The sequence below is a fragment of the Glycine max genome, chromosome 2 (genome assembly GCF_000004515.6).
Source record: "Glycine max cultivar Williams 82 chromosome 2, Glycine_max_v4.0, whole genome shotgun sequence".
NCBI classification, from domain to species: domain Eukaryota; kingdom Viridiplantae; phylum Streptophyta; class Magnoliopsida; order Fabales; family Fabaceae; genus Glycine; species Glycine max.
Genome location: NC_016089.4, coordinates 44728700 through 44739951, shown reverse-complemented (window position 1 = coordinate 44739951; position 11252 = coordinate 44728700). Strand labels below are relative to the sequence as shown.

Below are 11252 nucleotides of genomic sequence, written 5' to 3'. Positions count from 1 at the left end.
TGTATTCACTTAAAAATCTAAAGAATGAAGAAAAGTTGTAGGTTGAGGACAAATCACAGTTTGGATTCATCGTCAATAATATATATATATATATATATATATATATATATATTATATATATATATATATATATATATATATATATATATATGAATACGTGTCATTCGGCCGGCCATTTGATACTACGTCCTTTCCCACCCCTCAGCAAACTTCAGTGACACCTCACACTAAAGGCTGTTGAAACCAAAACACAGAAATTGACACTTACAAGATTGTTGCAACATTGTGAAGTACTAAACTAAGAACATTGTAGGCATCGTGTAATTTCCAAAGATTTAATCTAATTATAATTGTTCACTATAAATTTGAACTTCCCTCACGTCTTCTAATCACCCCAAAAGAAAGGAAAAGACATCAAACTTTAGAGGATAATAACATGTCAAAGGGTGACAAGGTTGAGGTTTTGGACTTTTGGGCTAGCCCATTTTGTGCAAGAGTGAAAGTTGCTTTGGAAGAGAAGGGGGTGAATTATGTAGCCAGTGAAGAGGATTTGTTTGGAGGCAAGAGTGAGCTTCTCCTTAAGTCAAATCCTATTCATCAAAAAGTTCCTGTGCTCTTGCACAATGACAAGCCTCTAGCCGAGTCTTCTATCATTGTTAGCTACATTGATGAAGTCTGGTCTTCCAACCCACTGCTTCCAACTCTTGCTTATGATCGTGCACAAGCCAGATTCTGGACTGATTACATTGACAAAAAGGTTAGTTGTTGCCTCATTCTTAATGTCTAAGGGTATCGTGTGGAAATTTTGTTTTCTTATATTTTGACACTATATGAAACTTTTGTGATCCCCTTACATAACAGATTGAAATAAACCCACAAAAACTATTTCTAATATCCAAATCTCTACCTTAGGAAAAGTTGTTAGATAGTCTTCAATCAACATGTGTTATGCTCATGTCTAATCATTGTGTGACATGTAGTCGAGTTTTTTAATCACAAGAAATAATTAATAATATTTAATTACTTATCATATGAAGATTAGTTGGTATTATAGTGGTTCCGACTATGTAATAATTTCTCTTAAATTAGAGGTTAAATTAATATTGATATGTAGATTTATGTGTGCATATATGATTATGGATGGTTACTTTTATACTTGGAATTAGGTATTTGAAACCGGGAGGAGTATCTGGGGAAGCAATGGAGAAGAGAGAGAAGTGGGCACTAGGGACTTCATTGAAGTTTTAAAGCATCTTGAGGAAGCTCTAGGGGAGAAGGACTACTTTGGAGGTGATGCCTTTGGTTATGTTGACATCATAGCCATTGGTCATTCAGCTTGGTTTTTGGCCTATGAGAAGCTTGGTGGCTTCAAAGTTGAAGACCACTCGCCAAAAATCTCAGCTTGGATTAAGAGGAGCTTGCAAAGGGAATCTGTTGCCAAAGTTCTGCCAGACCCTGAGAAGGTCTACCAGTTTGTCCTTCATTTCAGGAAGATGTTAGGACTTGAATAATGAATGAAATTAAGCATGCTTGGTTAATGGTATGCCTCATGGCAGTGAAGGGTGCTTGTTGCTGCTTTTTTTTCTTTCTTTCTTTCTTTGACACTGTATTAGAATTTGCTGTTTTAGTTTTTAGTCAACTCTCATATGATGGCTTGAATTAAAATAAGGGGAATAAGAAATAATAGTGACCTCTGGGTTTGCTTTTCAACTATATTGGGTATCCTAATAGATCAACTATAAAGGGTTGAAAGATTTTCACACAAAACAATAGTGGCAGTACTAGAAATCAAAATTCCTTGCTCTCTTATTCCACTTTCGTTTTGGTATAACAACTGTGTTGAGGTTTAAACTTTGACTTATGAGTAGGACTTCGACGTAGGACTTCATATAAACTATCTATTTAACTCTTCTCTCCTAGCTTACTTGGTAACTTTCAATTCCAATTTGTGCTACTGATATATTTATGGGATTGAAAGAAACAAGGGGAAATTAATTATGGTCTGCCTGTTCTTAATACAGGAGTATTGTTTTTTTGGCCTGATCCCAGCCTCTAATCAATTGCTTCTTGATTAAAACAATGATGATTTAATTCTTTTAGCTTGTTTGCACTTTCAACCCCTTTAGCTTGGATTATGTGCAAACTTGATTTTTTATTTTTTTTCTTTCATTTTAATTACTTTTATTTAAAAGAAATTTAGCAGTTTCGTTTGGTCATGATGATTTTTTATATTAAAAATCTTCAAATTATTTATTTTCTATCCAAATATTCACATATTTCTGATTAAATATGAAATAATTTTAAAAATTAGAAGCTAGACATTTGCTAAAATATATACAAATTAAAAAACTTTATAAGATGTGATATTAGGGTTTAAAAAGAGTCTCACATTTTTTTTATTATTAGATAAATTTAAATGTTTAGTTAGTGAAAATTGAGTAAACTAAGATTTAATGCAATATAAATAATTCAATTTTTGAAAAATTTAGACAAAAAAAATGAAAATTAAAAGTTTTATGGAGAGTAAAATTAATGATAAAACTAAATTTGCTTAACATTAAAAATGAAAGAGCTTAACTTTTTTTTCACAAAGTTTAAGAGATTAAAATTGCACGTAGTCCAAACTAAAGAATAAAACTGTAATTATATTTTTACTCAATGACGATTTTATTTCAATCTAAATTTTTTTTTAATAAATGGATAATTTTGCAAGTTATCAAGCATTGCACTCACTACTCCATTCTTCTCGACTTTCAATGGGATTGATACTTTCGAATGAGCTTCAAAAAACGAAAGTATTTGGTATGTTGATCGCAAAGAGGAGAGTACATGATATATAGAGAATTAGAGTAATCCTATCGAATCGGGGGGGGGGGGGGGGGGGGGGGGGGGGGGAGGTAAATTTTTTACAAAAGTTTTAGGGTGATTGTTGGATGGTAAAATGTTGAAAATTAGTCATATACCCAAGATTAAAAAACTATATATGTCATACCATTTAGTCAAATTAAAGTATTACAAAAACCGAGTAAACTTAATTAAAGTATTACAAAAACCGAGTAAACTTAAGAAAAGAAGCGTGCATTATTCTTCCAAAATTTGGGAGACAAAGATTACTAATAATAATAATACAAAAAACTTGTTATTAATCGAAAACCTTATCCAGCAGCTCAAATTAGGTCATAGCCTTACTCTTTCTCATTTTCTTCAACCATACAAATCAAATTATACAATTATTACTTTAGCGTTATTTTGCTCTCGAAGCTTTTGATCCATGTGGACCCTCGCCACCTCAGTATGAACAGGTATTTTTGAGCTTTCAGAATTTCAGATTTCAAGCTGAAAAAGATATGCAAGATTGTTTCCTTTCGTCAGCAATATACTTTGCATACATGCATAAGTTTTTTGAAAAATTAATTAATATGGAAGTAAATATAATATTTTGTCATTGAGAATATTTATAAATATATGATAGAAAGAAGCCAAGCAACTCAATTAAGCTATATACGTGCGTTCAAATGTGTATTGCTTTCTCGTTGTGGGAGAATACACCGACCTACCTTTTGTGATCACTTATATAAATTGGTTTGAGTGTGTTTCATCGTTTTGCATTGCATGCATGCATGGGTTACTAATTATATGATTTGTGTCATCTAAATTGGTTGTGTTTTGGATGCCCAAATGCTTCTCGTCGCACAATGTAAACGTGATGCTTTTCTAAAACTAAATTATTTTATAACTAATAATTATCCCACAGCTTAAAGCTCATGTTAAAGCCTTTTGAAAATGTGATACATGTACAATAATTTATGCAACAATTTCTATAACGTTAGTTTTTGTATTTATCTTTCTCTATTATTATGATATATAATAAATGATGTCGAAGAGAGATAGATAAAAAAAATGTTATACAAATTGTTGTAAAAATAATATTTTCCAAAAATTTTATTGGTTAAATAGAAATTTAGTTTAGTAATATTTACATCAATTATTTTGAATATGACAAACAATTAAAAAGTGGAAACTAATTAGGATACTATACAAAGTTATTTTTATGATTGTTATACTCAAATTGATAAAAAAAAAATCATTCTTATACTCTTTTTTCACTACCAAGTCCTCTTCATGTAATAAGAATCTTCTTTATAAAATCATCATAATTTGAAATATCTAAATTACAATTTCTAGGTGGTTTTAGTTTTGTTTTTAATTTGCTGCAAATTAGTTCAAGCCAAAAAGACAATATATTTATAAAAGGTTCATTAATTTGGTACTTGGTACATTATTCACTGCTATGTTTTATACTATATATTTTACGCCTACAATTAGTGATTGGATTTCATATTGTATTTTTTTTTATAATGCAAGTAGAGAGAGGAAAAATGAATTAAAAGGAACTTGGTCTACATTGGATGAGGACTGAGGAGACTAATAAGAAGATAAAGCATAAACTCATAAAGGAGAAAAGCACCAAAAGATGGATTCATGAAAGGGAAAGCATGAGGGTTAGGAACTTGACATGATGGGAAAAGCATGAGATAACTTACAAGTGATCCTGCCATGCCACGTGGATAACTTAATTGGTTCACGTGGCAAAAGCTGGCCCCACATGGGTCCCGCTTTGGACTTAATTGGTTTGCTGTCCATGTGCCACATGTCTATAGCCAGTGCTTAAACTAAAACATGAAACCTAGTTTGTTCTTTTCTTTTCATTATTTTTTTTTTCTTTTTCGATAGTAATATTATTTCGTAAATATTACTAATATTAATAACTCCCAATTTCGTAAATACAGTCAATTATATTTTACGTGCAGAAGATGAGGATACGAAAATATTGGCGTGTATATATAATACGTACAGTCATATTGTAAACGTTTAAATAAGTAATTTTTTTACCAAACGTTTAAACAAGTATAACAACATCGAACGTGTTTCTTATGGTTAATAAGATTAAATTTTTCATCGAAAACATTATTATAATTCGAATGTAAACAACTAATCATGCTTGAAACAACCTTCAATCAAGGTTATTAATAACCAATCGTCCACATGAACGAAAAAAAAAATAATGAGCAATTAAATATATAAAGCTTAGAGAATGATTGGCAACAAATGTGAAAGGACCGTTTGTTCAGTTATGTACAGCCGCCATAGTTGGTTTTGTTAAGAGTTTTCATCACGTTAATGTTGGTTATTGTAAGATCCTTCTTTGGAATAATAGCTAGCTATAGGCCCAGAATCCAAGAAAGAACGAGCTTGAAGCATAGGATCAATGTGTGCAGAATTAAGAGAAGAGAATTACTATAACATTATAATATTTATTAATTAATTAATCTATATAGCTGCCCATGGATTAATTAATTAGTAAATAGGCATTATTTCAAGCTTGATAGCAAAGATAACAGGAATCCATCCATTTGATCATAAAAACAAATAAAAAGTACTTAAAAAAAGAAAAAGAGATCAAGGGGTGACAACCCCCATCCAACTTTTTTTTTCTCTCTCTTCTTCTCTTTTTGTCCTCTTTAATAAAACCCCAAGCAAGCCCCACATTCCACCCCTTCTCCTCTTTGCTTCTCATTTCGTCCTTGTGTTAATTTGTCTCTCCCACTTTCTGACTTTGGATCTTCTTCTTCCCTAAGGTCTTTGCTAGCTATTTCTTCCCCTCTCTATTATAACTATATATATACTTGTCATATTGTATATATTAAAAAAGTTTATGTTTGTTTTAATTTGCTAATTTGGTTTTATTCTTGAACGATTAATTTATGCATGGCAGGGTTTGATTTGTATAATTTGGTGATCTCATCACTTGTAATTGAGGCTTTGTATACTCATTGATATTGCAGGTTGTTTAGATAGCTAGCTATAAGAGGAAGAAGGAGGTCCAAAGTATATATATATAAAAATATATACACATGGCACCTGTTTTGCCTCCCGGTTTCAGATTCCACCCTACAGACGAAGAACTTGTTGCTTATTACCTTAAAAGAAAGATCAATGGCCGAAAGATTGAGTTAGAGATCATACCTGAAGTTGATCTCTATAAGTGTGAACCATGGGACTTGCCAGGTAATTAATTAGATGCTTATTAAATATATATATATATTGTACTGTTTTATTTTTCTGGCTAGTAAAATTCGATCTTATTCTAACTAATACACCATCCAGCACCATATTATATGTAAAATTTATTTTGTTGACTTTAGTCTTGAACATTGACGATATGGAAATCCCATGATGACGCGCAAATTTTAACATCATCAAGAGGAGTTTTAATAAAAGATCTCTTTTTTTTTCGCTTATTTGTAAATCACTATTCCTTAATGATTTTGGACAGCTTATTAGAGTGCAAAAAACTATATCTTAAAAAAGTGGGCACGCGCTTTTGTTGAGATTTGCTTCCGATCTTTATTCAGTGATGATGAAACACATACTTGCTTTCTCGGTCAAGTATATTTTCCTGCTTTATCATAAAATATCTAATGTGATATATGCATGGTGGAAAGGACTGTACTTAAGACTTTTAAAGAGGATGGTCCCTTCACCTTTTAGGGTTCCTATTGTGACCGTCATGATTAGTAGTAAACTAGTAATGAGACAATAGTAGATTCCCAAGTCAAAAAGCGTATGATAAAGAAAAGGATTGCATTGTACGCGATACAATTAATACATTTATACACGACTCCCATGCAATATACTTTGCGTTTCTTATTCTCCCATTGCCATTTGCTTTATCACCTTACGAATTTAACGTGAAAACTATGAAATATGAAGAAAAAAAAAACTCAATATTAAAAATAATAATTTTTTGCTACTTTCGCTAGAATGTGTATGATAATTTACTTCATGTTCGTATGAAAATATTAAAATCAATTTTGAATATTTAACCATTTTTAAAAAAAATTACAGGGAAATCATTGTTACCAGGAAAGGATTTGGAGTGGTATTTCTATAGCCCTCGAGATAGGAAGTACCCAAATGGATCAAGAACAAACCGTGCAACCAAATCTGGATATTGGAAGGCCACGGGGAAGGATAGAAAAGTAAATTCCCAGGCTCGGGCTGTGGGCATGAAGAAAACCCTAGTTTACTATCGAGGAAGAGCACCCCATGGCTCTCGTACAAATTGGGTTATGCATGAATACCGTCTTGATGAGAGAGAATGCGAAACCAATTCAGGCTTGCAGGTATTCATCACCTCTTCATTTTTTTCATTTCATTTTATTTCTTTTACGTATATAGATACAAATTTATCTGATGATAGTCCTTCATATTAACCGTACACGTACAATCAAAATCCTTCATATATATAATATAGAGTATTAAGTATAAACGGAAAAAGATATTAATTGCGTTAACCATGCTCTTTGTAGTGTATCTTTTGGATAAAATTTTATACCATTTTTTTAATCTATAGATGCTAGTTTATTAATTTTATTAAAAATATCAGTGACAGAGATTTAAATCCACAATTTCTTCTTCTTTCCTTCTCCCTTCCACCATAGATGTCTAATCCCTAAGCATATTTTTTTAATTCTTGATATGGCTCTCTTTTGAATTTTGGGAAATGTAATTTTTCAGGATTCATATGCTCTTTGCCGTGTGGTCAAGAAGACTGCAGTGATTCCTCCAAAAGTTGGGGAGCATCACTATGTTAATGTTCCCAATGCCAACCAAATTACAAGTGATCATTCATCAAGTATTGAAATATACCCTGAAGGAAGGGGCGAAGATTTAGATAGCACAAATTATTTTATGCCGGTGGATGCTTGCTCACCACACAACATGGGAAACGAGACTTCTCTCACAATCAATAGTGGGATCATGACAAGGGATCATGAGAAATGGTCACACTTCTCATCACAAGACCCTTTATTTAGTCTTCCAACTTCTTCATTTTCCAAATTTGGAGCCATAGCATACCCTCCATCTAAGGTACGTACACAACTTTCTTTTTTGTCCAAATTAAATATTTGAATACATGCAAGTGCAAACAAAGATCTGTAATTTAGATATTATCATTTTTAGTTTTTAAGAATTACAAAATATGTGCTTATAATTAATAGTGAGAAAAACTAAAACCCCAATATTTTTGTTAAATGCAGATAATAAAATCAAATAAATATTTTGAATTTTGTAAGAATTACAACTAAAAAATATATATAGTACTATTTAGAGACAAAATGTATTTAAGCTAATTTTGCTTAATGTTATCTTTCCTCTTACACTTGATTTAATTAACTTGAAGGTGGATATAGCACTAGAGTATGCAAGGATGCAGCATAGGTTTGTTTTGCCTCCTTTGGAGGTGGATGACTTCCCTCAAGTTGGAATCTCAGAGCTGAAAATGACACAAGCCTCCGGTTCCATGCAAGGAAGCAGAACTGAAACAGATATCTTGCAGGAAATTCTTTCAGTTGCTCAAGTTTCTCAGGAATTAATAAATCAATCCAACTACTCGCAGGAATGGGGTGGCAATAATGATAATTATGCTCCTCGTGAAGATGATTTTACCTTCATGGTTGGCACTAATTACAATCATTCAAATCATGGAATGAGCTCAATGAGGTATGCTGACAAAACATGGGAAGATGCAAACACAAGGACAATAGAGATCGGAGATGTGGATGAAGAATTTAAGGCAGAGAGGATGGTGGAGAATTTAAGATGGGTTGGAATGTCAAGTGAAGATTTACAAAAGGTATATTAATATTGTTTATTTGTTCAAGTTTCTTTGCTACATGAATTTTAATTAGCCCATTTCAGATTTTATTTCAATGAGAAAACTGTATGAATTGGCTTAAGGCTATTATTGCAAAAAAAAATAAAAAATGAATTATATATATCTTAACGGTATTGTTTGAGGGATTGAAATCATGTGTGTACACTCACTGTATGTCTTATTTCTTATCCCTTGAATTGAAAAAATTATTTACCATTAATTTTTTCTCATTTTTAAAAATAATATTTTTTCTCTGAATTATTATTATTATTAATTATATTTTTTTATACTAAAATGTTATATTTTAACCTAAAAGTGTCAATCTATCAAATGTATAATTTGATACCTTGTTGAGGTCTCTTAAAATATTTAGTCTAATTCAGTTAGTTCAACATAATATATGAGTTGTTTTAAATTTTTTAACATGATCTTTGATTTTTATGAGTCAATTTTTTTTTATAATTTATTAATGATCAATAGGTTTATATGATTGTTAGTCTGACCAATTGGACGTACAGATGGAAGAACAAAAGATTGTCCCAATAGAAGATATTTCAAGCTTCCAAACTAATGAGGTGCAAGGTATACATTAAGAATCCCATGCATGGTTGCTTGGATTTATTCTTATTTTTATTTTTTCGGTAAATGATAATGGTTTATGCAAACTTCTAATCTTCTAGTAATTGCTGGATGATCAGAATCTGAGCAACATAGCAACAAGGAGCACAATGACGACACTGAAATCAACGATTTCTCATTGGGCTTCATCAATGACAATGATGGCCCTAACGAGAACTTCATAGAAGATGGTAACATAGATGATTATTCAAGTTCTCCTAGCTTTGAGGTCGTTGAGGAAATAAAGGTCAATCATGGAATGTTAGTTTCGACTCATCAAGTAGTGGAGACATTCTTTCACCAAATAGTTCCTTCACAAACTGTTCAAGTTCACCTCATCAATTCAGTGATGGCACATAACAATCATTATGTAGAGAATGCAGAGGCAATGCTAATGATAATGGAGAACAAAGGGTCTTCATTAAGGAATAAGGTTAAGGCCTATGTGATGGGGAAGCTTATAAAACCTTCAAAGACAATTGCAAGTGCAATTGTATTCGTCTTTGCACTTGTGTTGATGCATTGTGTTTATTTGAAGGAAGAAGTGGAAATTTGGAATGAGTCAAATAATGAGGTTAATTGGTTTGTTGGTGTCAAAAGTCATGAGAAAGAATTAAGTGCAGTCTTGAAGAAAATAGGCATTTTTCTCACCATATCTTTGGCTTTTTGTACCATGTGGGCTAGCCAGAATATGGTAGTTAACCCTTGATCTCTTAATTCATTTAATTTTTGTCTCTAACTTGTGAGGAATTAGCTTGGGAACGCTCAAATTGTGCTTCTCTCCCAGTTAAGTAGGAGGCTGATGTATCCATATACTTGTTATATTTTACTTTAGTATCACTTTGTTCTTTGTTCAAGACTTAATTGTATTGAATCTAAATTACAAATAGAATGTTTACTTTTAATTCCTTCTCTCAGTCTTGTTAATTTTATTTGAAGACGACTCAAATTTTATATACAACTTGCCGTGTCGATACACATCAATAATGTAACTCCTTAACATGCAAAAATTTATTTTCTACAATACTACATATTTCATTAAATGGTTTAATCTTCTCTTAAAATTTAATCTTGATGGGCTCCTTTAAAACAAATTAAAGTTTGTGACTACACTAATATAATTGTCTTGGTCGTCCAAGTTTTATCAAGATCATACTATCCTTTTTTGACCAATAAAAGTGCACCTAAGGTTTTCAATCGGATGAATATGGTAATAAGTTTGAATATGATGGCCTTCATCCAAATAGAATTTATTCAAAAAGTGCATATTTGCAGTTTCATGAGGTTATGCTCTCTGGTGTTATTGAGTTGTAAAGTCTATTTGTAGTCTTCATGCCTGAATAATTTAGAGTCAGATAACTATATTCATGTCAACATTCAGAAGAACTTAATTAATTAAAAAGATGAAACAGATTAAATCCAACAAAAGGAATATTAGAAGTTCACCTCCTGCTCCTAAATCAGTACGTATAGTAATTATTAGAGAATGAGCAAAGTCAGATAATATCAAGTTGACCATTAGTCACCATACAAAAAAATGAACGTTTATTTACCTTCCCACCGATTTGCAATGAATGCGGTAGAATAGTTTTCGAAACTAGATTTTGGGCTTGAGAATCAATTTCCAAAACTGTTACTTTTAATTAAATCTAAAAAAATAATATAACTTATAAAATATTTAATCTATCCCTCTAAAATGAATGAAAGAATTTAATTTAAATTAATAAAAAAATATACTAGGAAGAAGAAAAAATAATTTGTAAAAATTAATTTTAATTTGACAATTTGATTCTTACTTTTATATCCGATGTAATAAGGAACTCAAAAAGAAAAGGTCGCATTTTTTTTATAAAATACTTATGTGTCGGTGGATTTTAATTAAGTTTGGCATCAGTAAGTTGTAACAAATCAA

At 31.4% G+C, this 11252-nt stretch overlaps 2 protein-coding genes across 5 annotated transcripts; both read left to right on the top strand.

The window, feature by feature from the left end:
* Positions 1–436: 436 nt before the first annotated feature.
* Positions 437–1511, top strand: LOC100782914 (tau class glutathione S-transferase). Its single transcript, NM_001317492.1, has 2 exons — positions 437–757; positions 1167–1511. Exons 1-2 carry the CDS (start codon positions 437–439, stop codon positions 1509–1511), a joined length of 666 nt encoding a protein of 221 aa, NP_001304421.1.
* A 3960-nt stretch (positions 1512–5471) lies between these two features.
* LOC100792628 (NAC domain-containing protein 86) lies at positions 5472–10227 on the top strand. 4 transcript variants are annotated; one of them, XM_014769484.3, is made up of 7 exons: positions 5472–5639; positions 5847–6069; positions 6910–7187; positions 7582–7935; positions 8249–8701; positions 9220–9304; positions 9403–9542. In XM_014769484.3, the coding sequence occupies exons 2-7, from the start codon at positions 5916–5918 to the stop codon at positions 9414–9416; spliced, it is 1338 nt and encodes a 445-aa protein (XP_014624970.1). In that variant the 5' UTR covers positions 5472–5639; positions 5847–5915; the 3' UTR covers positions 9417–9542. The 4 variants fall into 4 exon arrangements, with proteins under 4 accessions (XP_014624970.1, XP_014624974.1, XP_014624963.1 ...); XM_014769488.3 differs by having other exon boundaries at positions 5473–5639; positions 9241–9304; XM_014769477.3 differs by having other exon boundaries at positions 5476–5639; positions 9421–10227.
* Positions 10228–11252: the final 1025 nt, after the last annotated feature.

Bases quoted from the DNA above. Each gene is read 5' to 3' on its own strand.
- LOC100782914 (NM_001317492.1), top strand. From the start codon at position 437: ATGTCAAAGGGTGACAAGGTTGAGGTTTTGGACTTTTGGGCTAGCCCA. The intron at 758-1,166 runs GTTAGTTGTTGC...ACTTGGAATTAG, and splicing joins CTGATTACATTGACAAAAAG to GTATTTGAAACCGGGAGGAG.
- LOC100792628 (XM_014769477.3), top strand. From the start codon at position 5,916: ATGGCACCTGTTTTGCCTCCCGGTTTCAGATTCCACCCTACAGACGAA. The intron at 7,188-7,581 runs GTATTCATCACC...GTAATTTTTCAG, and splicing joins AAACCAATTCAGGCTTGCAG to GATTCATATGCTCTTTGCCG. The intron at 7,936-8,248 runs GTACGTACACAA...ATTAACTTGAAG, and splicing joins TAGCATACCCTCCATCTAAG to GTGGATATAGCACTAGAGTA.